At 51.1% G+C, this 27,686-nt stretch overlaps 2 protein-coding genes across 2 annotated transcripts in view; one reads left to right on the forward strand and one right to left on the reverse strand.

Moving 5' to 3' along the window:
* LOC130034963 (putative serine protease 47) overlaps positions 1-15,477 on the forward strand; it is a 37,449-nt gene extending 21,972 nt beyond the window's left edge. Inside the window, exons 2-4 of the mRNA XM_056126462.1 lie at positions 8,954-9,180; positions 10,608-10,869; positions 15,262-15,477. Of these exons, the coding sequence (XP_055982437.1) occupies positions 8,954-9,180; positions 10,608-10,869; positions 15,262-15,477 (705 nt within the window). The remainder of the gene's footprint in view (positions 1-8,953; positions 9,181-10,607; positions 10,870-15,261) is intronic.
* Positions 15,478-15,805: 328 nt separating this feature from the next.
* On the reverse strand, positions 15,806-23,729 carry LOC130034964 (NUT family member 2G-like). Its single transcript, XM_056126463.1, has 7 exons — positions 23,146-23,729; positions 22,438-22,566; positions 21,920-22,059; positions 21,248-21,540; positions 20,474-20,590; positions 19,994-20,059; positions 15,806-15,928 (listed from the first exon to the last, which is right to left on the reverse strand). Exons 1-7 carry the CDS (start codon positions 23,727-23,729, stop codon positions 15,806-15,808), a joined length of 1,452 nt encoding a protein of 483 aa, XP_055982438.1.
* Positions 23,730-27,686: the final 3,957 nt, after the last annotated feature.

Raw genomic sequence — 27,686 nt, forward strand, 5'->3', positions numbered from 1 at the left:
CTTGGCTGCTTTGCACCTGGGGGAGAGGGGACTTGGAAAGTGAACAGGGCATAACTTCTTTCTAAACCAAGTGTGACAGGATTCAGGTGTATTTACTGTTCCTGAAATGTATTGTCTCAGTAAAGCACCCTGCAGAACTCGAATGAAACTGAAGTGAGTCAGAAGGAGGACAAATGCCACAGATAAATGTCACTTGTCTGTGGTATATAGAAGAACAGGGTAAAGAATGCAAGGTAACAAAGGGGATATGCCTAGATGACCCTTGGCCCTTGATTACACAAATAAGAAATAAATGGAAGGAAAGAAACTGAGGGGAGTGAGAAGAAAAGAATGGAGGGGCGTAACAAGTGTAGGGGGCATGTACAGTAGTATAGAGGTGAGGTTTATCTGTATATCTGTATTATACAGCTAACAACACTCTAAGCATAAGACTCATACTAAAACATCCAAGTTAAAAAAAAATATGCCTGTCCAGGGGAATGGTGCTGCCATCAGTCAACCTGCATCTGCGGGGAGAGTGCATCAGCAGCCTGATGGTGACTTTAGGCTTCCTGATACCCCAAAATTGCCTCTGTGCCTTTGACCCCAACAATGTGGGACCAAATTTGCCAAAAAATTAAATGACCAAAAGTTAAGTATGTGGGAGCCATGCCCACAAATCACCTCCAGCTCAGCTATACAAGCTCATTGACCTTACTTCAGAGACCCATAAATAACTCTAGAAAGTAATCAAAAGCCACAATTAATCTCAGAGCCACTCATGGCTGAACAGATAGGGGTAAATCATGTTAGCCTGAAGCACCCCCAAGCAGAGCTCCCAGCAGCTGCTTGCTTGGAAGCAATCCAAAATAGCCACCATACCTCTGACCTGACTTCACCATCTCAGGATGGACCTCACAAAGATAAAATCTGCTGAAAATTCTGGTATGTAGGTTTTCTGATGGAAATCTCCAGGCTTTCTCATAGTTGGGATGGGTTACCTCCCCCCACTTCCCAATACACATGGAAGCACCAGCATTCACCCCCCACGAACCAACTCCAGTGCCACCATGTCAGCTCTACTACAGACTTTGCTTAAGAGACCCATAAATCTCGAAAGATATCAAAAGTTGCAGTTAATCTGGGACCCAAACTTGGCTGAACAGACCAGGATCGCCACCATACCCCTGGCTTGACTAAACCATCTCAGAATGAACTTCACCAAGACAGAACCTGCTGAAAATTTGGGTATGCGGGTTTTGTGACTGAAGTCGCCAGACTTTATCAGTGTCTGGATGGGCTACCTGCCTTCACCTCCCTGTACTTCTGGAAGCCTCAGCAGTGACATCCACACCCCAAAGCTGCCACACAGTTAAAAAGATACTCCAGCCTTACTGAGTCAATAAAAATACTGAACTCCCTGAACAAACACCATGACCTCTGAGTACCTGTATTGTAAATCATAACACACAGAAGGAAAAGGAGAAAGAGAGCAAGAAGAAAAGTGCCTCCCATAGAGGGAGCTGGGGATGAGGGATGGGGCATTGGAGGGTGGTGGGAAGGAAACGGGACACTGGTGGTGGGAAATGTACACTGGTGGAGGGATGGGTGCTGGATCATTGTATGACTGAAATCCAATTATGAACAGATTTGTAATGGTCTATCTCATGGACATTCAATTAAAAAAATTTTAAAAAGTAATGTGGGCTGGAGCGATAGCATAGCGGGTAGGGCGTTCGCCTTACAAGCGGCCAACATGGCCGACCCGAGTTCGATTCCTCCACCCCTCTCGGAGAGCCCGGCAAGCTACCGAGAGTATTCGATATGCCAGACACAGTAACAACAAAGTCTCCAATGGAGATGTTACTGGGCCCGCTCGAGCAATGTGGAGTTCATGCCAATTCAATCAGCTTAATTAATGGCTGAATAAATAGCAGTACTCGTACATCACCGAGGTTTCTGCGGCCACAACGCAGAGTACTAACCACTATACGATCACGGCGCGCCACCAGGAGTCATGGCAGAGCCTGGCAAGCTCCCAGTGAAGTATTCAATATGCCAAACACAGTAACAACAAAGTCTCCAATGGAGATGTTACTGGGCCCGCTCAAGCAAATTGACGAACAACGGGAGGGCCTTTACTTTACTTTACTTACTTTATTCTTACATGAAAAAATAATGATAATAATAAAATGTGCCTGTCAAGGAGACAGGCTGGGGGTGGGAGGAATCTTAGGGAAACTGGTGGAGGGAAGTCAACACCAGTGGTGAGATTGTATGGAACATTTTATACCTCAAAGTCAACTATGAATAACTACGTAAGTAACAGCGCATTAATGCTTAACAAACTTTTTGTAAATTTAAAAAGGAAAGGAAAGAATAACTGTAAGCCTTAGCAAATCAAAGAACAAATATAATTTCATCATCATGGGGAATGAGCAGCTACCGCCAAACATCACCCTTAAAGTAGTGCCAGAAGGTTCCATACTTCTCTCACCACACTCAGTGGTTCATCATCCGAGGATGCCTAAGGACCACACACCTGTTTTTCTGAAGGAGGAGACAGAGAGAGACACATGGAGTTGATGGAGCCCCATGAGTGGAGCCATAGCTGTCAGCTGACCTGGCTCGGGAAGGTAGAGCTTCACACCCCCACCCCCAGTGAACTCCACAGAGAGAGGGTAGGTTTGTGCCAACTATCAAGACGGGCCATTGGGCACAGACACTTGGCTCTGGACACTTGGCTGTGGCAGGTGTGTTCTTTCCCCCACTGCCCTCCCCTCTTCCCTGGGGATTTAGAGTCTGAGGTCAGAGGGAAACCCAGATGCTGTCCACCGACACCATAGACAGGGTCTGAGATGGGGAGAATTGTGAACTCTGTGCTCAGGTTTGCCCTCCCTACCCAGGGCTGTGGGTGGCTAAGGGAAGTTGTCTTTGACTCGCCTTTCCCCTCCTCCAACCAGGACCCAAAAGAAACCCAGAAGTAAGGTCACAGCGACACCTTCTGGTATTGGAAAAAGAGGCGATTTAGAAATCACAAGCTGGCAAGGCTTCAAGAGCATGAACATAAAGGAAACACTCACATTTTTCTCAGTGCATGTGGAACGTCGTCCAGTTCAAATCAATCACAGATCTCTACAAAAGTATCAATAATAATATAAACGTTTAAGTGAAATTAAGCATCTTTTCCCATTACAAAGCTATGAAGGAAAAAAATCAACCCAAAAGCAAACAGTAAGAATCACACTATACAGAAGCAGAACAAGATTCTTCTGAATAGCTCTTGAAACAATGAGGAAATAAATAAGATATTTGAACATTAACAAGAGACAAAGTAAAAATAAACTAGGACATGCAGCAAAGAAAGTGATGGGAATGAGGGAAGATCAAAGCGATACAGGCCTACCTTTAAAAAAAGAAAAGAAAAAGTAAGAAAGTCTCAAATAATCAATTTGAGCTCACATGTGAAGAAAATGGAGACATAAAGAAAAAATTAGCAGACAGAAATGATAGGAACTTTATTATAAATAAACAAAAATTAAAATGACATAAGAGCCCAAATTATTTGAATCTCATTCCTACAGTGTCTGGTAGGTGTGATGGCACAAAGAAATTCTAACTCAGGCATTCTTCTTTTTCTAGGAACTCATAAATGACAAAGTAAGGGCCTTTGACTGTAGATTTCTGAGATATTCTCTCTTTACTTTTTTGTTATTTTCTCTCTTCCCTTTTGGTTTTTGGAACACACCCAGTGGTGCTCAGGGCCTACTCTAGGTTCTGTGCTCAGAAATCATTCCTGGCAGTGCTCAGAGGACCATAAATGTTTCCTGGATCAAAGCACGATTTAGTCACATGCAAGCCTTTACCTCTGTACCTATGTCTGGCTCTTCTTTGCTTTTTTCTTTTTTTTCTTTTTTTCTTTTTGGGTCACACCCAGCGATGCACAGGGTTTACTCTTGGCTCATGCACTCAGGAATTACTCCTGGCGCTACTCAGAGAACCATATGGAATGCTGGGAATCGAACCCGGGTCAGCCACGTGTAAGGCAAACGCCCTACCTGCTGTGCTATTGCTCCAGCCCCACTTTTTTGCGTTTTAACATAGATTTCGGCAGAGAAGATGAAAGACAGGGTCTTTCTGACATCAGCTGCCTCTGATCTCTCCTGTAGATTCATCTGACAGAAGAGACATTTCACAGCAGAGGAAAATGTGAATTTCATTTTCTTGTCTCTTGTTCACTAGTGTTATAATGGGTCTCAGGGAGCTGAGAGCTCAGATGGACACAGGGAGGACATGAAGTAAAGAACAGAAGCATCACTGACCACACACGACAAGGAATAGGCTTTGCGACAGAAAATCAACAACAAATTGGAAAACTCTACAAATCAGCATATATATTATTGTAGATTTCACAAGGGGAGGAAAAAAATACTACAGTAAGCCAAGAAAACCAGGAGGAAGAATCAAATTTCCAGACTTAGCAATTTATAAGAAATTTCTGCCAATCCCAGACACATAAACAGAAAAACAAAATCGGTTTTGACAAAGGTGCAAAAGTAAAATTCTTAGCGATGATAGAAAACACCAGATTAATAAGCTTAAAAATGAATAAACTTAACATCAATATTTAAATCTCATATTTTGAGTAAGATGGTTTTCATGGTAAGTGATCACCATGCCGCAGTTTTTCATCTTTATAACTTCGTCTTATTGAGATTGATATTCTCCAAACGGGACTATACATGCTATGAAAATGAAATGTTATAGAAATGACTACTGACTAAATGACTGAGCAAAATCCACTTGACATCCTCTGATAGAAACAATGTTTATTATACTGGATGTTAGTATTTGTTACAACGGATTATACTATTTTCCCTGATGATTCACTCACTGAGGATCTTTCAGATTATTTCCAATGAAAGTCATTACTGAAAAATTCTAAATGATACTGAAAATTATGGAATTGTCCCTTCTTTTTTTTTTATTTTTTTTTTATTTATTTAATCACTGTGGGAAAGGTTACAAAGCTTTCAGGTTTATGTTTCAGTAATGCAAATATCAAACACATTTCCCTTTACCAATACTTATTTTTTACCATGAAGAACCCCAATAAAACCCCACCCCCCACCCCTCCCCGTCCCTGTGAGGCAGATGAATTCTAGTTAACACTCTATCTGCTTTGATTAGATTCATTGTTTCAATAAAAGATTCACCACTATTATTTAGCGTTTACCCCCCCCCAGATCAGACATGCTGAAAAAGCATTGTGAAGTGATTTGCTTTCTACAGCTGGGTTAAAGAATTAAATGTTGGTTTTGGATTTCTGCTATTTTACCTATTGACCCTGGAAGTATTTCTACTGAAAGTCAGATAGTTAAGAAACTGGTTTCTGTGTTCTGGAGTCTTGGCCGTGCTGGAGAGCCGCTCGCGGGGGGCAACCGGTGGCCTCGGTAGGGCGTGAAGGGCGGAGCGAAACGCCCCCCTTCCCATGAGGTTTTAGTCGCCCCCACACTCCCGGCTCATACCTGCTGTCCACAAGGCTCCCATGTGGCCGCCATCTTTCTTTCCAAAGAGGAGAGGGCGAATGGGGCAACACCCTTTCCCCTCCGGCAGACTTGATGGGCTGGATCAACGCATAGTCCGTTCACTTTTCTGCTCCAAGCTGCTGGGTTCTGCATTAAGTCCTTGTGCTTCTGGGGCCATGGCCGTGCTGGAGAGCCGCTCGCGGGGGGCGACTTGTGGCCTCGGTAGGGCGTGAAGGACGGACCAGAACGCCCCCCGACCCATGAGGTTTTAGTCACCCCCACTCCTCCGGCTCATACCTGCTGTCCACAAGGCTCCCATGTGGCCGCCATCTTTCTTTCCAGAGAGGAGAGGGCGAATGGGGCAACACCCTTCCCCCTCCGGCAGACTTGATGGCCTGGGTCAACGCATAGTCCGTTCACTTTTCTGCTCCAAGCTGCTGGGTTCTGCATTAAGTCCTTGTGCTTCTGGGGCCGTGGCTGTGCTGGAGAGCCGCTCATGGGGGGCAACTGGTGACCTCGGTAGGGCGTGAAGGACGGACCGGAACGCCCCCCTTCCCATGAGGTTTTGGTCGCCCCCACACCCCCGGCTCATACCTGCTGTCCACAAGGCTCCCATGTGGCCGCCATCTTTCTTTCCAGAGAGGGGAGGGCGAATGGGGCAACACCCTTTCCCCTCCGGCAGACTTGATGGCCTGGGTCAACGCATAGTCCATTCACTTTTCTGCTCCAAGCTGCTGGGTTCTGCATTAAGTCCTTGTGCTTCTGGGGCCGTGGCTGTGCTGGAGAGCCGCTCGTGGGGGGTGACTGGTGACCTCGGTAGGGCGTGAAGGACGGACCGGAACGCCCCCCTTCCCATGAGGTTTTAGTCGCCCCCACACCCCCGGCTCATACCTGCTGTCCACAAGGCTCCCATGTGGCCGCCATCTTTCTTTCCAGAGGGAGGAGGGCGGAAGGGAGCAACACCCTTTCCCCTCTGGGCAGAAATGATTGCCTGGATTAACGCATAGTCCTTTCACTTTTCTGCTCCAAGCTGCTGGGTTCTGCATTAAGCCCTTGTGCTTCTGGGGCTGTGGCCGTGCTGGAGAGCCGCTCATGGGGGGCAACTGGTGACCTCGGTAGGGCGTGAAGGACGGACCGGAACGCCCCCCTTCCCATGAGGTTTTAGTCGCCCCCACACTCCCGGCTCATACCTGCTGTCCACAAGGCTCCCATGTGGCCGCCATCTTTCTTTCCAGAGAGGAGAGGGCGAATGGGGCAACACCCTTTCCCCTCCGGCAGACTTGATGGCCTGGGTCAACGCATAGTCCATTCACTTTTCTGCTCCAAGCTGCTGGGTTCTGCATTAAGCCCTTGTGCTTCTGGGGCTGTGGCCGTGCTGGAGAGCCGCTCGTGGGGGGCAACTGGTGACCTCGGTAGGGCGTGAAGGACGGACCGGAACGCCCCCCTTCCCATGAGGTTTTAGTCGCCCCCACATCCCCGGCTCATACCTGCTGTCCGCAAGGCTCCCATGTGGCCGCCATCTTTCTTTCCAGAGGGAGGAGGGCGGAAGGGAGCAACACCCTTTCCCCTCTGGGCAGACTTGATGGCCTGGATTAACGCATAGTCCTTTCACTTTTCTGCTCCAAGCTGCTGGGTTCTGCATTAAGCCCTTGTGCTTCTGGGGCCATGGCCGTGCTGGAGAGCCGCTCGTGGGGGGCAGCTGGTGACCTCGGTAGGGCGTGAAGGACGGACCAGACCGCCCCCCTTCCCATGAGGTTTTAGTCGCCCCCACACCCCCGGCTCATACCTGCTGTCCACAAGGCTCCCATGTGGCCGCCATCCTTCTTTCCAGAGAAGAGAGGGCGAATGGGGCAACACCCTTTCCCCTCCGGCAGACTTGATGGCCTGGATTAACGCATAGTCCTTTCACTTTTCTGCTCTAAGCTGCTGGGTTCTGCCTTAAGTCCTTGTGTTTCTGGGGCTGTGGCCGTGCTCCAAACTTAACTCTGACTTTCAGGGAGAAAGATTGGGTGGTTTACTTCTTATTGATCACTTTGTATATAGATGTTGCGCGGCCGCGTAAGCGGCTGCGCGGTTTTGAGAAAAAGTCCTCGTTCCCGCATACTCGAGCTGTGTTTGTAGAGGCTTCTGGTCACCGGGGTTCCATCTGGGGGAGGTGGGACGCGGCACCTACTCCATCTGGAACTTGCGGGTGATCTTTTTGGAACCTGTTTTTTCTTTTTTCTTTTTCCTCCGGGATCCCGCACCCTCCATGTGTTTTTTCTCTTATGCTGAACGCTTCCGGAATTGTCCCTTCTAATGGGTGAATTTTATGACACGAATTCTATCTCAGTTGAACTCTGTAACAAGCTGAGAAGCGTATCCCTTATCTAGCGGTGTGGCTTGCCCTTCCTGGGTTGAAGCATCCCCGTACAATCCTGCCTCCCTGGGTCCCTCCTCTCGGCTCGCTCCTGGGGTCTCCCGTTCTGCTCCAACGTTCTCATCTCAGGATGGATCCATCCCGCAGCTCCAGCTGCGCCTGAGGCCCCTACTCAACTCGGAGCTCGACCTCTCCAGCCCAGATCTCTTCCAAAAGCCACCTGGAGTCCCTAGGTCCCTCCCTTGAGTGAGCAGAAGCACTCGGCTGCTCCGTGGACCCTGCTCCAACTCTCCAGGGCCTGACCTGGTCAGAGTGGGGCCAAGGTGGGGTGTCAGAGCTCGGGTACGAGGGGATTAGGACGGGGTCAGGGCGCGGCCAGCGCGGGGACAGCGCAGGGGCAGGTCCGAGGTCAAGGAGGGCTCAGGAGAGAGCTGTGTCCAAGGAGGAGGGTGCGATTAGAGAGGTCATGTATGTCTTAGGGTCAGGGGGCAGTGTCAGGGTGGGTCAGAGGACAGAGGGGCGGGGCCACTCTGGCCCTGGGCATAGAACCAGGAAGCCCCTGCAGGAAGTCCCGCCCCCAAAGCCCTCGGGCCCAGGAGGTGCCTGGGGCGCCCTGGGCGCAGGTGAGCGGATGGCCTTGTCAGGGAACAGCCTGGAGTGGACTGGCCCAGCCTGTTTGTTCCTCGCGGTGTTCCCCAGTCTTCGTGCGGGCAGCCAGCCACTGCGTCCATGCGGTTGGGGCACCCGGCCCGCCCTGTCCAGGCCACAGGGCCCACTACCGCCCCTCCCGAGACAGCGGGGAGGTGGAGGCGGGATACTAGGACAGCCCCGCACACAAAGCTGGTGTCTGGGCCCGGGGTGGGAGTGGGGTGGGGGCGCTGTGGGCATGGGGTCGCCGGGATGCGGCTGGAACCAGCTGTGGCCACCACATCCCTACCGCGTCATCCCACGGGCTTGCTCACGCGCGCTCTGCTGTCCAGGTTCCTGCTGCCCAGGCAGCGGGCAGGGACATCAGACACCAAGCTGCCCTGTGGCTCTGGGGCTGGTTGAGCCCTGCTCCTGGCTTTCCCAACGAGAAGTGGTCAAGGGTCTACCGGAGAGGAAACGGGGACCTCCCTGTCTCCCGCACGGCGTCGGGCTGGTCTCCACAGTGTGCGGGAAGCCCAGGGGCGTAGGGATGATCACTGGTGGCCAGGAGGCCGTGGAGGGCCAGTGGCCATGGCTGGCCAGCCTGCAGTACCGGGGCAGTCATCCCTGTGGAGCTGTGCTCATTGATTCCCACTGGGTGTTCTCTACCACCCACTGCTTTCCAAAGTGAGTTGTTTCTTGGGTCCTTGCAGCTGGGCTGGCAGGGGAGAGGGTTAAAAGATTAGAGCCCCCGCATCCTCAAGGCTGTGTGCTGGGATAATCTGTGTCATTCTAGTCCAAGTCTTTCTGCCTGTGACCTGTCCTCTCCTGTATTGTCCTCACTCCTCACCTGACTTTGCTCATCTTCCATCCTCATCCCTGTGCCTTCCCCCGACACAGGTATGCCCCCGAGATGGCAGTGTTCATCCTGCCTCCCAGGTGCAATGAGAGCTCTTTGTCACCTCACACCAGGGCTTCCCTCAATGTCCCTGCAATCCTGGTTGGCGGAGAGAGGCTGGAACCTGGGATGCAGGGGAAGATGCTGGTGTTCTGCATGTCTCTGGCCTGGGGTCTCTGCTCAGCACATGTCTATTGGCCAGCTGCATGGACACTAGATATGGAGTCCGTGACCTTGAAGAAGAACAGAGCTGCTCTCTGTCCTGGGTCTGGTTGGCTGTTCCTATAGGTTTGGGAAGGGCAGTAACCAGGAGCTGGATCTTCGGTACATAGAGAACCACAAGCATCTGCTCTGTGCTGTGTCCCACTTGAGACTCACTATGGATTAGGTTGGCTTGACCCACCTCACTGTGTCTCCATTTAGTCAGAGCCAAAGTTCCCCCTGTGGATGAGCAGGGCTGACACCATTGGAGTGTGGAAGTCAGATGGGTAGGCTCCTGTGGGTATAGGTCAGCTTGTGGAAGCAAGGGTTTGGTCACCGGCTGTGTGTGGGGAGGAATTTCCAGGTGGTGGAGTGGAAGGTGGGATGTTTCCTCCCTCATGGTCAGAACACAGGACATCCTGCACACATGGTCTCCCACTGACCAATGATTTTGTGCAGTTTTAGAAAAGGTGAGTACCAAGAAGGAAGTGAGGGGTGGGAGCGATAACACAGTGAGTAGGGCGTTTGCCTTACACGTGGCCAACCCGGGTTCGATCCCCAACATCCCATATGGTCCCCTGAGCACCGCCTGGAGTAATTCCTGAGTGCAGAGCCAGGGGTAATCCCTGTGCATTGCCGGGTGTGACCCAAAAATCAAATAAAAATTAAAATAAAAAATAAAAAAGAAGGAAGTGAGAGAAAGTGGTGCTAGAGCAGTTTGGTCATAAGGCGGGTCAAGAGACAAGACGGAGTCAGGGCTCTCTGCATGTGCCCAAGGAAGGTCAGGATTGTCTAGCCTCATGGGGGCCTCCAGCCCTCTGTGATCCCTTCCTCCAGTAGTGGGTGTGTGCTGAGTTGTGAGTAAAACCGCCGCTGGTCTCCAGAGAGAAGGGATGACAGAAAGGGAGAGTCGTGTGGGGTGGTGCAGACAAGGCAGTGCTGGGGGTCAGATGATGGTGTAGAGGCGCAAGCTGCCATATGCAGAAGATAATGACTGTCACCTTCCCTCCTGTAGGAAGTCTCATGCCCCTGCGGATTACTGGATGTTTGGGGGAAGTACGCAGCTCTACCAGGACACCCAATACGCCAGGAGGGTGACTGTGAGCTGCATTATCATCCATCCAGACTTTAAGAAGCTCCACCATTTTGCAACGGTGTTACAACTGCACCAACCTGTGAACTTCAGCTCCTATATCATTCCTGTCTGCCTTCCAACCCCTGGCATGGAGCTGCCCCTTGGCACATCTTGTTGGATAACTGGCTGGGGAAAGCTCACCGAGAACAGTGAGTGGCTATGGTGTGGGTGTGGGTGGGAGATGGGGAATGGGATTCTAGCTCATCAAAATCTCTAATTAGCATGGAGGCCAGTGGACCTTGTCCCTCTATGCGTCATTTCCAGAGAGCTGGACTCTTCTAGTTCCTCTTGTGAAAAATGTGTCCTTTTGAAAGCTTTAAAGTTACTCAAATTCTGGGGTCCTTTGGTTTTTGGAGTCAGGAATCTGGATCTCAAAGTTTCTCTGGTTTGGGTGTCCAAATTTAACTGATAAATTAATTGATTTAGGGTTTCTCAAAAATGCTGTTTAGGTGGCCTGAGAACTCCTCTCAGTGATGTATGGCCTACCCGCTCAGTTTGAGGATGCAGTGTTGTTAGGTCCTGCAGGCCACCCCACAGATGCTGGGGAAACCTCTGGGCCACATCTGGTTGTGCTCAAGGGCCAGTAAGGCTTTATCTTGATGCTCAGGGAACATGTCATGCCAGAGATATAACTGGCAATGATTTTGTGAGAAGCATGTATTTCACACTTCTGTTATCTTCTAGCCCCTTGGTTCTAATATTTCAATTTGATGTAGATCAGTCATGACTTTGTGAAATGAATTTGTCTGAGTGTTTCTCATTCTACTGTGAAATGCCTTGATTTTTCCATGGCCATAGAAGGAACACGTAAAGTAAAGTAAAGGCCCTCCCGTTGTTCGTCGATTTGCTCGTGCGGGCCCAGTAACGTCTCCATTGGAGACTTTGTTGTTACTGTGTTTGGCATATCGAATACGTCACGGGGAGCTTGCCAGGCTCTGCCGTGCGGGTGAGATAATCTCGGTAGCCTGCCGGGCTCTCCGAGAGGGGTGGAGGAATCGAACTCGGGTCGGCCATGTTGGCTGCATGCAAGGCAAACGCTCTACCACTGTGCTACCGCTCCAGAAGGAACACGTAAAAGTAAGAAAAAAGCTCTTGAAGAACCTTGGGGAAGAACGATCATGGCCTGAAATTATCTCAGCTCCATCACCTAAGTTTTGTTCTTCTCCTAATCTGTGTCTCCTATCTGCCTCTTGGATTTGTTAGGTGAATGGAGATATAGGGTGAATACAGGGCAAAACTTTGTGGAGGTTTTTAGTTAAATTAGAAATATAAACATTGAGTATAAACATGAACTTGTTCAGAGAAGTATGTTTATACTTTAGTGAAATGTTGATGGCATACTGATTAGGGAAAAGGAAATATTTATTTGCCTTTTAAATTTTTTTTATTTTTATAAAGTTGTTCACAATAATTTATTACATTAAATATTCCAACACCAGTCCCACCTCCATACACTTTCTCACCACCATTATTTTGAATTTTCCTTCTTTCTTTCTTTCTTTCTTTCTTTCATTTGTCTGTCTTTTTTTCTTTCTTTCTTACTTTCCTTTTCTTTTTGGGTCACACCCAGCAATGCTCAGGGGGTTGCTCCTGGCTCTGCATTCAGGAATTATTCCTGGCGATGCTCGGTGGACCATATGGGATGCTGGGAATCGAATGTGGGTCAGCCGCGTGAAAGAAAAATGCCTTCCAGCCCCTAACGGCCTTTATTTATTTATTTATTTATTTTATTAGTGAATCACCTTGAAGTACAGTTATAGACTTACAAATTTTTGTGCTTGGGTTTCAGTTATACAATGATCAAGAACCCATCCCTCCACCAGTGCCCATTTTCCACCACCACGGGTCCCAGTATCCCTCCCATCCCCGACCCCTCCATCCCACCCTGCCTCTGTAGCAGGGCATTCCCTTTTGTTCTCTCTCTCCTTTTGGGTGCTGTGGTTTGCCAGAGAGGCATTGAGTGGCAATTGTGTTTGGTCTATAGTCTACTTTCAGCATGATTCTCACATCCTGGGAGGATCCTCTTAACACCCTTTATTTGGTGCTCCCTACTCTATCTGAGCTTTCTTTTCCCCTAGCACGTGTGACTGGCCTCCAAGTCATAGAGCAAAATTCCTGGTACTAATCTCGGCCACTCTTGGGTGTTAGTCTCCTATTTTGTTACTTTATGTTCCCCAGATGAATGCAATCTTTCTGTGTCTATCCCTCTCTTTCTGACTCATTTTGCTTAAAATGATACTTTTCATGTATTACCACTTGTATGTAAATTTCATGATTCATCTTTTCCAACAGCTACATAGTACTCCATTGTGTAAATGTACCAAAGGTTCTTCAACCAGTCATCTGTTCTCGGGCACTCAGGTTTTTTTCAGATTCTGGCTATTGTAAAGAGTGCTACAATGAACAAACAAGTGCAGATGTCACTTCGACTATACGTTTTTGCCTCTCTGGGACATATTCCCAGGAATGGTACAGCTGGGTCAAATGGGAGCTCAATTTCTAATTTTTTGAGAATCATCCATACTGTTTTCCAAAAGGGTTGAACCAGTCGGCATTCCAACCAACAGTAAAGGAGGGTCCCCTTCTCGCCACATCCGCACCAGCACCGGTTGCTTTTGTTCTTTTGGATGTGGGCCCGTCTCTGTGGTGTGAAATGATATCTCATTGTTGTTTTGATCTGCATCTCCCTGATGATTAACGGTGTAGAGCATTTTCTCATGTGCCTTTTAGCCATTCAGATTTTTTCTTTGAGAAAGTTTTTGTTCCTTTCATTGCCCCATTTTTGATGGGGTTGGATGTTTTCTTCTTGTGGAGTTCAACCAGTATTTTGTATATCCTTGATATCAACCCCTTGTCAGATGTGTGTTCTGCGAATATTCTTTCCCATTCTGTAGACTGTCTTTGTATTTTGGTCACTGTTTGTTTTGAGGTGAAGAAGCTTCTTAGTTTAAGATCGTCCCATTTGTCTATCTCTGTTTTCACTTGCTTGGCCAGTGGCGTGACATCTTTGAAGATACCATTAGCTTCTGATCTGCTGCCACCATCCCTTGCTCTACCTTTTCCAAGTCTCCTCCTCCTCCTCGCCCTTTGTTTCTTCGATCCCCACACCCAGTTGTGTCTCCATTCTGCCCTCATCACTCTGTGGTCTGTTTCCTTGGCAGCTGTGATCTTGCCCAGGCTGCAAGAGTCCCCAACTCTTCTCGCCAATATAAGGGAGGGCTGTTGGCCCTGTTTCCTGGTCATAGGATTGGCCACTGGCCTTCTCTGCTCTTCTCCTGCTCCCTCCCTGCTAACAACTGGATCACAAGAACCCAGGACCTGATTTTATCTTCCCCTGGTGAGAATGGTGAGAACCCACAGATCTCATAGTGCCGTTCTGTAAATATTCTCCCAAATATCAGGTATTTGGGACTCTTCCCCCATCTATGATGTCTGACATTCTCTTGTAGCCCCTCTGTTGAATTCACAGTCAGTGCTGTCTTTTCGTCATAGTACTTCAAGACCCGCCCGCTGCAGATCTACTTCTCCATGTTTGGATGACCAGTATAATCCCTAACTGCCTTCCTTGCTGCCCACAATGCTTCTGCTTTTCCTACCACACTGGACCCTCCTCTTTGTACCCTCTGCTCCCTTGACTGCAGGATCACAAGGTCATTTTCAGTTTCTTGCTTGGAATCCCAGCTCAGCAAAGCCTTCTGCCGCCAGCCATGAGCAACGCCCCTCCCTTCTAGACAGCTCCCATCTCTTATGAGATTTGATTGCACATGTCAATCTGAGAGAGGTTTCTGGTCTTCTCTGTATGTGCCTGTGTGCCTTAAAGCTCCAGTACTAGGAATCACACAAAGGTACTCAGGGAGCATTTGTCTGCAGTGTGGTTAGAGGAGCCTCAGAGCTATAGTTCCTGCTCCCCAACTCCCCTGCCTAGATGAACCTTTCCCTTTGATGCAATAAGAGGGGTTCTGGCCACACTGGTTTCCCTGAGATTATTTCAGGATGCTTTGTGGTGACGAGGCCCCCACCCCTCAGGCCCCAGCATTATAGAGTTTCTCCACCACACCTAGGTAGGAGCATTTTCCAAAGAGTCTGAACGTTTTTTAAGAAACCCATAGGCTGAAGTGACTGAGAGGAAGGATTCTAGGTGGTGCATATTGCTGTAATCAGCTTTCTGAAAAGCCTAGGGTCTATAGTGGCTTCAGACACCCAGTGCCTCTCACAGGCTCAGTCTCTCGGCCCTTATTCATTAACCATCACTTCTGATGCTGAGTTAGTACAAGGTCCTTGGCCAGTGGCCAAGTTTAACTGCATGATTGATAGATTTCCAACTGTGACTGTCCCAAGGATCAATTTGGAGCTTCCTAGTGCAGGATTGTAGTTCCGACCCCTGACTCTAGAACTATATCAGGACACTGGCATCAGGATCATCCCAAGGGACCACTGAAAACACCCGAACAGCCGTGCCCAATAACCTGCCCTTATAATTAGAATTCTGAGCCCCACCTCAATTGTCCACACTGATGGCCCTCTCTTTTTTTAGGGTGATTCTGGAGGCCTTCGGGTCTTTGACTTCTCCAAGAGTTGGGTTCTTCTGGGGTTGGCCAGTTGGGGCCTGGACTGCCAGCGTCCCATATCCCTCAGTGTCTTCACCAGTGTTGCCCATTTCATCAAGTGGATCGTCCAGATCCAGAGACTTGTGCCTCTTCCTGTTTCCTTGTCTGCTCCTCCTGAGGTCCCATTTCTATATGAATCCTAGCCAGTTTCCAGCTCATCGATATTAACCCTCAGACCTCTACAGCACTGGCTCCTGTTGCTTTTAGTGCTTAAGGCCCTGTGGCAGGACCTGCAGTGACCGAAGAACATTCTGTCCCTGCTCTTTGCCCCAGTCCTCAGCATTCTTACTGGAGCCTCACACGTGCCACCATCTCTGTGGTTCCGTCCATCTGTTATGATCGCAAACCCAAGACTGGAAAAGCAAAGCAAAACCAAATAAAGGCTCACCTTGCTCTGAAATTGGTGCGTGTCCCTTCCTGTGGACTGGTCATCTGAACCCCTGGTCAAGGAAAGAAGTCTGGCAGGAAGGCTTACTGGCAGGAGGGCAGGCCACTGAGGCCACTGGCACCTGCTAAAAGAGTTGTCTGTGTCCACGTTGGTAGACTCTCCTCTGTGTCGAAGGTGAGCATATCTTCCCAGATGATGATCAATCTCTACCATCCCTCAGAAACAATAGGACAGGCCCATAACGCAAATGATGAAAACATCTCTGGAACCTGGAGGTCTGAGATGCAGAGGCAGCAGGGCTGATCGCACCCGAAGCCTCTCCACTTCATGTGTGGGTGCCTCTGTGTGAGTCCATGTCTCTTCTCATCAGGACACCAGTCCTGTTGGGTTTGGGTATTTATCAGTGATCTCTTTCCTGTTAATCACCCCTTTGAAAGAACTGACCTCCATGGGTCTGGGAGCTCTTAGAGCTGTTTGGGGGCATGTTCAGCATGCATCATTGGGTGCAGCCCTGGAGGCACCCTGGCACTGAATTGCCATTGAATTGGCCAAGAAATGCCAGTGATGAAGTTTACATAGGTGTGCATAGATCTATCCCTCAGATGTGGCATATAAAGAGTTGTAATAAGGAAATAATAAATGCCAGAGACAATAAAAACTAAGGAAGAGTTTAGAGAGTGGAGTTTCCTGGGTGGCAGGGGAAGATGGTCTGGGGGAGAGGGGACTGGAGCCATGGCTGGGGAGGGCAGTGGGCACTCTGGTGCTAGTGTGGTGAAGGGACACTGTGTCCATGGACCCCTACCACTGTAGCAGTGGGCAGTGCTGAAAGGAGGTAAAGGGATACTCATGATACCCTTTCAGTAACAGTATTGCAAACCACACTGCCTAAAAGGGAAGTGAGAGGGGGTGGGGGGGAGACAGACAGACAGACAGATAGACAGGCGCTCTTGTGCTGGTGTGTAGGACACTGTGTCCATGGTCCCCTATCACTGTAGCAGTGGGTAGTGGGCAGTGGGTGCTCTGGTGCTGGTGTGTAGGACACTGTGTTCATGGACCTCCATCACTGTAGCAGAGGGCGGTGGGCACTCTGGTGCTGGTGTGGTGGAGAGACACTCTGTCCATGAAACCCTATCGCAGTAGCATTAGAAATCATGGTACCGAATGTTTTAAAAATATAAAGAATCCCTCATGGTGCCCCCAGACCTCCTGAGCGTTCCTTGGGAAGACCCCCCCACCAACCCCAAGAGAGACCCTGAAACCAGCCCAATGGCTGCACATGTGTACTGAGGGGCGCAAAGGCCATGTGCTGCCAGACACACGCCCAGCCCAGCACCACTTTCAGGGGGGTGTCCTGTCCTCCTGCAGGCCCAGCAGCCAACATAGCCTTCCAGGGGAGCACAGCCGAGGTGCCCCGGCCTCTGCCCAGGCGCAGCACCCGCAGAGGGGCAGTCCTGTATGGGCCAGCAGACGGGCACCTTCTGAGGCAATAAGGCCCCAGGAAGCCCCAGACGTCTGCCAGGGTTTAGCAGCAGTGCAGGGTAAGCTCACAAGTTTGGTCCCCGGGACAGCATATGTTCACTGGAGCAGTCAAGAGTGACTCCTCAGCGGGGCTGGAGCAATAGCACAGCGGGTAGGGCGTTTGCCAACCCGGGTTCGATTCCCAGAATTTCATATGGTCACCTGAGCACCGCCAGGGGTGATTCCTGAGTGCAGAGCCAGGAGTAACCCCTGTGCGTGGCCGTGTGAGACCCAAAAAGCTTCCTCTCCTTCAAACAGAAAACAAATAAACAAACAGAAACAAAGAGTGACTCCTCAGTACAGAGCCATGAGGAGCCTGAGCACTTCTGGGTGTGACCCAACTGCCCCCAAATTGTTTTAATAATTCTGTTTGGGGGGTACATGTTATTCACTTTCATCCCCACTAACGTGTCCAAACACCTCTGCCACTGCCTTTTTGTCATTTCTAGTTCGTCCCTTCCCTCTCTGCAATGTAATTTTACGTGAATTCAAATTCACTAAATATTTTAAGAAACACATTTTATGCTTAACTTTTCATTAGTAATAGCACCGTAGCACTGTCCTCCCGTTGTTCATCGATTTGTTTGAGCAGGCACCAGTAATGTCTCACAACAAATGTGAGACTTGTTGTTACTGTGTTTGGCATATCGAATATGCCACGGGGAGCTTGCCAGGCTCTGCCATGTGGGCGAAATACTCTCGGTAGCTTGCCGGGCTCTACTAGGGGCGGAGGAACCGAACTTGGGTCAGCTGTATGCAAGGCAAACACCCTACCCGCTGTGCTATTGCTCCAGCCCTCATTAATAGTAGCACTGTCCTCCCGTTGTTCATCGATTCCCTCAAGCGGGCACCAGTAATGTCTCACAACAAATTGTGAGACTTGTTGTTACTGTTTTTGGCATATTGAATACGTCATGGGGAGCTTACTAGGCTTTGCCCAGTGGGCGAGATTCTCTTGGTAGCTTGCTGGGTTCTCCGAGAGGGGCGGAGGAATCGAACCCAGGTCAGCCATGTTGGCCGCCTACAAGGTAAACGCCTTACCCACTGTGCTATTGCTCCAGCCCGTTAATAGTGATAAGTGCAGAGAATTAAAATGTTTAACACTGAAGAGTTGTTTTCCTACTGTTTCTCAATAATTAGAGTTGTAACTAGTTTTTAAAAACTAGTAGTCTAATTCCCTGAGAATCCCTAAGGTCCTGAGTTTCAAATATCTTGTCACTGAAAATGAAGAATGGTTCTCAAACACCTTCTCTACAGGTACCAGGACCATATTTAAATGGTAAAACACTTAACAATGAAATCAGTACATTAAATCGGCCCCCTTTATTATTATTATATGATTATTTGGTTTTGGGGGTACACCTGGTATACTCACATCTTACTCCTGGATCTCTGAACAGACTCATTTATCACAGTGTGGGGGCTATATGGGGTGCTGGGAATTGAGTGCATGGATTGGCTATGGGCAAGGCAGGCGACATATCTGCTATACTATCCCTCCCTCTTATTTTTTAAAGAGTGATGGCAAATGTTCAAATATGTCTGGTTACAAAAACATTTAAATTCAATGATGTCAAATCAAAGCATGGTACATTTTATGTGAGTGAAGAATATGATATGCAAATACCCAATGAGCTTTAATTTTTTATTTGATCCAGGCTAATGCAGCAAGATGAGAGCCTTGTCTATGCCCTCAGGATGGTGTGGGCCTACAGGTGACTGAGCACATCTTCCTCCAGATGGGAAGGACTCCTCCACTCTCCAGGGAGCACAGTACTCTCAGGGTTCCCCCCTCCCCTGTGATTCCCCTCACCCTTTGTGCTCTCAGGCCTCCCAAGGAGCACAAGTGAGAGGACAGACACTGAGATGTTTCCAATGAACTGAACTTTATTCACTATTTACACAATGACACAAAGAGGCTGCTCCAGTCAAACCCCCATTCTAGGTACAACCCCTGCCATTCCAGAGCAGGCTTAGCTGAAGATCATGGGGAGCACAAGGCTTCTGGGTGCAGCCAGACCCTGGGAGGTGGTCAGGAGGAGCCCCCCGATATCCTACTGTCTCTTGTGCCCCTTCCCCCTCCTCTGGGCCATGGCAGGCTGGCACTTTCTCTTGGGGGGCAGGGAGGGGCCCTCCAGCTCCACAGTCAAGGCTGAGCCAGTAGACACCGTGGGGTGCCCCCTGGGACAGGGGGTCTTCTTAGCAGTGCGCCGCCTTGGGCCCCCACACAGAGGATTCTTCCTGGTAGGGGCCTTAGACTTGAAGGCCCTTGTGCGAGTGGATGGGAGCTCGGGATTCCCCTGACCTCCAGGCAGGTGGGGGCCAGTGTCGGGACCAGTGTCAGGGCCAGGGCTCCTGGGTAAGCCCCAGGGCAGCAGGCTGTAGTGAGAGGTTAGGAGGAAGGACAGGCTGGTCAGGTCCTCTTCCTCCTTACTAGAGCCCTCTGCTCGCCCAGGAGACCCCTGGCCAGGAAGGGCCTCGCCCAGCATGCGGGGAGCCCTGCTGTCCAGAGTGGGTGCAGTGAGGCTGGGACAGGGGGCCGGTCCTGCCTGCAGTGGTGGAGACTCCAGGCTCCCCATAGAGAGGACAGAGGCTCCAGGTGCCATCCCAGTGGCCTCGGCCCGCCCAGGCCGTGAGGCGTGTCCAGAGTCAGTCTCAGATTCAGCGCTGGCCCCTGGCCTGTGGCCCCAGGTAGGTGTTGGGGTGCAGTAGCCTGCTGCACTCTCAGCTGGACTCGAGTCCTTTAGGGACACCTGGTGTTGGGGACGAGCCTTCATGACCTCCTTGTCCTGCGGGGTCTGCAGACGCTTTTCCACAAGCTGGGGAGAGAAGGAACATTGTGGGCATGTGGGGGTGCAGGGTGGGACAGAGAGTGACCCTGATTCCTCCCGAAACAGAAAAACCAGATCTCTGTCCCACTAAGGGTCCTCACCCCATATTCACGTCCTCCTCTCACCTGAGGACTCAGAGGGAGGCGCCTGGTCATGACATGGGCAGGGAGGCCACCAAGTGACCAAGACCCAGGGCGCTAGGGCGCCCCTCCTGACTCACGACCCACCTGCTGCTCTGAGTGCCCTGGGCCCTGTCCACTGTGTCCCCTGCAGGGTCTCTTTCCCAGGAATCATGTGAAATATGCCTCCTGTTTGTCCTGATTTGCTGCCCACTAACTTACAGGAATCCCTCGCATTACGCCCCTGGGCCCCACATGGACCTCAGAGACCCATCTGTCTCACCTGTGCGGGGGTGAGTCCTTCCTCCTCCTCCAGCTCCTCAGCCAGGGCCAGGAAATCCAGCTGGGACTCTGGGGAGACCAGGTACTCCAGGAAGCTGGGATGAAGGATCGCCTCAGCCTGGGAGAGGGAAGCAGGGGTGAGGGTCCTCGTAGGGAACAGGAGGGAATGAGGAAGCAAACACACCTGTCCACAGCACAGTGCAGGGGCTTGAACAGCTGCACAAAGTCAAACACAGACCCACACCGGGAGAACTCACACACATACACACACACACATACACACACACACAGATGCAAACACACCCTCACCCACAAAGGCACACCGACTATTCACCTACTTTCACAGAGAAGCACATGTAAACACACATGGATTCATGCAAACACCTGACACAAAGACACACACTCTTCCACCTCTAGGTACATGTACATGTATCTGCACGTGTCTGCACAGAGCCCACACAGTACACACAGAGGTAGACACAGAGATGTTCACACATTGACCAAACCCAAAAAGGCACAGAAAGAGCCAATGCTTGTACACAGAGAGACACACGTGCACACATGCGCACAAACACAAGCAGAAATATCTAAACACAGGTGTGCATTTACACACAGAGCTCAAAGCAGAGACCGCACATCACTGCCAAGCCCTGGACAGAAGCAGCCCTGCACCCTCCCGACCCCACAGCAGCATGGACGCGGGGTCCCCTCACATCCCTCTCTTCTTCCTTCCTCCTCAGCCTGTGTCCCCAAGAAGGCCAGACCCCAGGCCCACCTTGGTGACGAAGGCCTCCTGGGAGCACAGCTCGTACACATAGCTCAGGAGCCCCGGGTCAGGGCAGGTCCCAGCCTCCTCCTGCTGCTCCTCCCTGTCCACTGCCCGTCGGCTGAGGTGCGCCCTGCAGACTGAGTCGGGGGCCTTTAGCAGCTCGTCCATGATGTCCATGTACTCCTGCACGGCCTCAGGAGGGATCTCCTCGGGGGCCTTGGACTTGGGGGGCTGCTGAGGTTTGTGTGTCTTGGGGCGGGCTGCCCGGGCCTGGGGTCTGGCCTTCTTGGGGACACAGGCTGAGGAGGAAGGAAGAAGAGAGGGATGTGAGGGGACCCCGCGTCCATGCCCTCAGACACACAGCACTGAGCACAGAGTTGAGGACGGGTCCCTGTAGGCTGGATCAGGGCCCTAGAATCCAGTGACTGTGTGAGGGATGAGGTGACCCTCAACGGGAGGATTGACCAACTGTGTCCCCAGGGTCTCCGACCCCACTTCAAAGGTGAATCTGACGCCTCAGGCAGCGTGGGGTGTGCTAGGAGAGTGAGAAACCAGTGGACAGGAAGCCGCTGACCACAGGTCTGGGGGTCATCGGGAGAGTGAAGGCTCCCTGTTAGGTCAAGACCCACGAGGGCCTTCCCAGGTCCTGTGGCCCTTAGCTGGGAGCAGGGTCCGTACCTGTCTGCTGGTCTGGCGGTGGGCCTGGAGTCCCCTGAGGCCCAGGCCTGGGTGGGGCGGGGAGTGGCAGGCCCTGCACCCCGTTCGTCCACTGCAGTTTCTGCACCTCCATCTCCTCCTCGGCCTCGAACTCCATGAACCTGGTGTGGGGAACACAGGCCCTGATGAGTCGGGTTGAACGGGACTGAGCAGGATGTGTAAGGGACAGGGGATGCTCATGGCCCAGTCCCCAGGAGGGTAGCGAATGGGGTGGACACGAACCCCAGCACCCCCAGCGATCCCCCACATTGGCCCTGGAGGGTCACAGGAGGTCAGGGACTGTGACCCTCAGACTGTGGTCAGGAGCCCCAGAGTGGGCTTGGGAAAAGTGTCCCAGCTCCGGGAGGAACAAGTTTCCGCAGTGGAAGGGTCTCCCGGGGCTGCCAAGCCCTCCCTTCCCCTCGGCCATCTGGGACCAGCCCCTGAAGCTCGGGCCTGCAGCCACCCTGACCCCCACTCTCTGCTCAGGCCTGACTCACTTGGCCGCCATGTCGTAGTAGATCATGCGGTCATAGTTGCTCTTGCCCTGCCATTCCTGCAGGGCCCGGTGCAGGCCTTCCTCCAGGCTCATGGTGGGCTTCAGGCGGGCCAGGGTGCGCAGCACCGGGCTGCAAGAACAGGCTCGGTCAGGCTCTGCGTCTGCCGGGAGTCCCCGCCGCCCCACACCCATGCCTTGACCCCCGATATCGGCCTGATCTCCCCTCCCAGAGTGGACTCTGCCTCCTATACCCCAGTCCAGTGGCCCTGCTGGCATCCACTCTTAGCTCTGGGGATACGTCATGAGACGCTAAGGCCGAGCAGTCATGGCCTGTCTGAATTCTGTCACATCTGTGCTGTGTCTGGTCTTGGGAACGGAATGTCTGTCCTTCAGACCACAGGTCGGGACCAACCCTGATGAGGGGACTGAGGTGAGGCTTAGGGCATGGCTGGTCACTACGGGCCTTTGAGCCAGAACCCCAGGATGGCATTCCTGAGTATAGCCAGTGAGTGGGGCTGTGCTGAGGTGCTGGGCAGTGTGGCCACCGGTCCTACAGGCCATGATGCACTGAGGGTGATTCCTGTATGTGCTATCCCTGGGGACAGGGTCCTCATCCTTCCTCCAGCTCTCCCATGGACCCTACCCTGGGTGTCACCCCAGTCCCCTCCTGGGAAACTCCCATTAGCTCTAGGACCCCCGAGGGACTCACATGAAGAAGCAGGAAAGGGCCTCAGTGTCCGGAGTCTGAGGAAGGTACCTCCGGGCCAGGGCCTTGAAGCGCTGCCAGCGCCGGAAGTTCTCGTAGACGCTGTTGGGGTTTCTGGAGCTTTTAGGCGGTGACTGGCTCCGGGTGGCCGCCGGACCACTGTCCCCACAAACCCACTGGGTCAGTGTCCCACTGCTGGATGGGAGGGTGATGGGGGCCACCTGGGCCACTGGCAGTGGAGCCTGTGGACGATGGTCTTCTGTCCCAGCCTGGGTGACAGTAGTAGCTGGGGTGGGCATAATTGTCTCCGGCCCAGAGGACACCAAGTAGAGTGGCGCAGGATGCCCGGCCACCGCAGTAGGAGCTTCTGTGGTCCCCCAGTTGAGTGGAGCCTGTGTCAGGATGACAGGCTGGTTCTGGGATGACTCCACAAGCCCCACTTCAGGGCTGACCTGGATGATGACCTTGCAATGTCCAGGGTTGTGGGGGCCAGGACCGGCAGCTCCTGCCACCACGGGCATCATGGGAAAAGGTGACAGCACCAGAGGGTTGCCGGGAACGCTGGTCGAGGTCACCAGAGGGGGCATCCGGATCGGCTCCCAGGGTGGTGGCTGGGGGGGCCCTGGATTGAGAAAGGGCAAGACCCGACCCTGAAGACACCGAGGAGAGGAGGGAGGGGGAATGAGAGGGGGATGGTACAGGGAGCAGCAGTGCCTCATTGGCTTAACCATCTCTAGATCAGGCCCTTTGATGGGAATGAGGCAGCATGCCCTGTCTCAGCCCTGAGTTGCTGACACAGGCCATCCTTCCCCTCCAACTGGGTTATGCTTTGTGGAGATCCTAAGGCCAGGGTCCTTGTGTCCTGGGATGGCCTCTGTGCTGACCACACTGACCTCTCACACCCTGCCCTCCAGCCACTTTGGAGCTTCCCAACATGTACCTGGACACACTGGTCTGTCGGCAAGAGACCCTGCAGGGTCAGTCACAGAGACTGGACCAGCCGCACCACAGGTGCTCAGCACCTACAGGGTCCCATGACAACAGAGTCTAAAGGACAGACTGTCTACTCAGGCTGTAGGCTCATCAGGGCCTCCTGCTTCACTAAGAAGGCAAACACCTCTGAAAATGTGTTCTTCCCAAGAAGTGCCCAGGACCCAGACAGGAGCACAATACCCACTGCCTAGCCTGTGCACAGTAAACCCACAGTCAACCCTCCACACTGGCGGGTGTTGCCACCCTGTCTCTCGAACACTTAGTCACAGTTTCTACCTCCAACATTCTCTTCCCACGAGAGTGGCCTGGAAAATGGTCCTGGGCTCCATGAGTTACGCCAGTTCCATCAGGGACGATGGCAAGGATGGAAAAGGTCCGAGATTTCACCAGTCAGACTCTGGGAGGTTTCCAGAGTTCTGGAGCTGGTGGTCATGGTAGATTGAAAATTGGTGACATCTTCTAAATAATCTAAGACTTTATCCCAGTGACAGGATCCTAAACATCAGGCATAAACCAGGTGCCAGGAGAGAGAAAATTGTCTGCAACCATACTTGCACACGAGGAATTCAGGCAGAGACTGGTCCTAGAGACGCCCTAGAGCCTGTGTGCATCACGCTCAAGACAGAGGCCCTGAGGCTCCAACTGCTCTGAAGATGCTATCATTTTGCCTCAGCACATTCCACCTCCCCTCAAGGAACAGACCTTCACAGGCTTTACTCAGGAAAACCCAACAAATCACACCCACAGACATAGAGACACCCCCTCACACACCCCCACACATTCTCTCCCTCCCTTCCTCCCTCTCTCTCTCTTTCTCTCTCTCTCTCTGTCTCTCTCACACACACACATTCATCTCTACCCCCCTCTAGGGTATGAGGGGGGATGTGATTACCAATCATTCTTCACCTCAGAGCTGAAATGCAGACTGGTCCCCATGAAATGCCAGACCATGGAAGAACAAACTTCACCAAAAGAACAATCCAGAACAACTCAAGAGTCTGAGTCATAACTACGCTGAAGTCACCTGTCTCCCAGTCTGCTGACCCAGGACAGCTACTGGGCTCAGCCAGGAGAGAGTTCCCATCCGCAGGGGGGTCAGGCTCTGACTGTGGCAGTTAGCCACTTGTAGCCCAGCTCTGGAGTGGACGCATCATGGCAGAAGTGCACACAGACAACCTCACTCAACAAGGTTCAGGCTGGACCATCTCTGCTGAGCTGCCCACATCAGGTTGAGCTCAGCCCAAGTCCAAATCCTTCTAAACTTATTCTAGAGCACAGGAGGGGACAAGGACTCAGCATGCCTCGGTGTTCCCTGTGCCACCACCAAACAGACCCTCCATACACACGACAAATGGCCTTGTTCCCCCATCCACAAGCAGGGACACTCACACACAAAGCAACAATATGCCTGCTACCTCCCTCTGTCCATACCCATGACCTTCCCCCTGTCATTTGACACACCTCCACGGATGCCCTCCCAGTCCCCTCAGGTCCTCCTGGGCTCCCATTGCTGTGCAGGTGAGCTATCTATGAAGCCCAGTCCTTTCTCCTCTTTTACCCCTTCAAAACTTGGTGTCCCCAGTCTGAACCCAAAGGCTTTCAAGGTGGCAGAGACTTTCTCACATACACAGACACCCTCACAGGCTTACCTCCTTCTGACGCCATCCCTGTAGACGAGGCCAGAGGCCACTACAGCTTATCAGCCTTCACAATGGCAAAAGGCAGGACCTGTATCAGACAGTGAACTGCTCACGCAGATGCTCAGGATCCGAGTGGGTGAGGGAGAGGTTTGGATTCAAACCTCAGAATGTTGGGCCAAGACATTCTGCAGTGGGGGAGGGGAGGGCCAGGAGGGCCTGGCTGGGGAAACATTCCATGAAGGGCTCTGATTGGTGGGCCAGGACCAGATCTTTCCTTCAAACTGGTCAGTGGCAGCGCTGCTCACATGGCCTCTTCTAGCAACTTAGACAAAGTTTCCCCATTCTCAGCACACAGGTTGGCTTGGTCTTTGCTGGATCTCAATACTTTATCCACCAGTCTAGTTGTGTGCCCCTCAAATCTCTCTCCTTCCTCTCTCCCTGTTGACCTACTTCAACAGAGGCTACTCTTTCTTTGAAAAATTCAGTCATTAGTGATTTGTGAACCCTGGAGGTCACAATTTGAGAGGAGTTTCCCCCAGCAAATGCAGTGGGTTTTGCTTTATTGTTCCTTTGTTTCCTGATCATTCATTAGGGTCCAGTCCCTAGGACTGAAAGTAATGTAGATTTGTCTAGCAGGTTTGACAACATTTTCAAAGTTTCTTTCTATTGGAAGCTCTTATCCTTCCTGGAATAGCCATGAAGCCTCAAGTTGAGACAATGACCAGACTCAAACTTACTTCTTTGCATTTGCTATTCATTTTATGGATGATCTGCCTCCTAAATATAATGTTGAATTGAGGAATATCTTTCATTGTTCAAAGCTAAGTTTTGCCAAAGGCTCAATGATGTGTGTTTAATGCAGTGCTGGGTGTTCCCTTCAACTTTCTCTGATTAGTACAATGCTCTCTCCCACACAGAACTGGTATTCTGTTGTTAACATATTTCTAGACATGCACTATTTGCTGAAACCCAAAAAGGATCCCATTTTTATGAACTCATAATTGTTTTCCTCTCTGGTTAAAAGTACATGTATGTTCTACCCGCTGGCATGTGCAGTGATTTCTTTATATTGTTTAAACGGCTTCTCTCTCCTTTAGGAGACTCCATCCCCACAGCACAAACTTCTGCCATTCCTAACTGAATCCTTACACTGCCTGGCAATTCAGTGGCCGATGGAATAGGGAGATCTGAATTAGGAAGTGGAGAAGAATGGATGTGCAACTGACTTCAATATTCAGATCCTCAACAAAGTTACCTTCTACATAATTTTTTCCATGGTTGGGAAACCCTGAGTTCAGATTTCCTCTACACTCTTTTCTCCAGTGTTTATAAGAAAGAGAGTTTTCAGTCTAATTTTGGAACAATTTATAAGATCTTCCCAAACTCTCAGTCTGAAAGGTTTTGGGATTATGCATTTAAATCCAACATTCATTGCACTGTTTGGTCGCTATGGAGGGAATGTCCTGCTACGTCCATAGCCGTCAGATCATTCCATTCTCTGCAGCACCGAGGCTGCCTTTGCAGACAACGATCTCTGGACGGTTCCCAGCAGCTGCTCTGTGCACTCTACATTGGTTCAGTAGGGATATCCAAGTCATAAGAATTCTATCAACATCAGGAACATCCTTCCCCAAACGATGTTGGACACAGGAAACACAGGAAAGTCGAGACATTTCTTGGGACTTCCACTTCGGTCACGAAGAACCTAGACTTGATTTTCAGCCAAGGATTCCTCATGAGATGGATTTTGAGATTGAACTTTGTCCTCGGGCATCAATCAAGGCTTTATGTTTGCTTCCTTGCTGTGTCCTGAAAAGCCACCAATAATTATGGAGACGCTTGCGCGTGACTGGCGGACGTTACCACCCACCGTGGCCAGTAGGTGCGCGCGCGTCGGGGCTGTCCTGGGTC

Source organism: Sorex fumeus, unplaced genomic scaffold, assembly GCF_029834395.1.
Source record: "Sorex fumeus unplaced genomic scaffold, SorFum_2.1 ptg000063l, whole genome shotgun sequence".
Classification (NCBI taxonomy): domain Eukaryota; kingdom Metazoa; phylum Chordata; class Mammalia; order Eulipotyphla; family Soricidae; genus Sorex; species Sorex fumeus.

Bases quoted from the DNA above. Each gene is read 5' to 3' on its own strand.
- LOC130034964 (XM_056126463.1), bottom strand. From the start codon at position 23,729: ATGCCCCCTCTGGTGACCTCGACCAGCGTTCCCGGCAACCCTCTGGTG. The intron at 22,060-22,437 runs GTGAGTCAGGCC...TCCCCACACCAG, and splicing joins TACTACGACATGGCGGCCAA to GTTCATGGAGTTCGAGGCCG. The intron at 20,060-20,473 runs GTGAGACAGATG...TTCTCTCCCCAG, and splicing joins AAGGACTCACCCCCGCACAG to CTTGTGGAAAAGCGTCTGCA.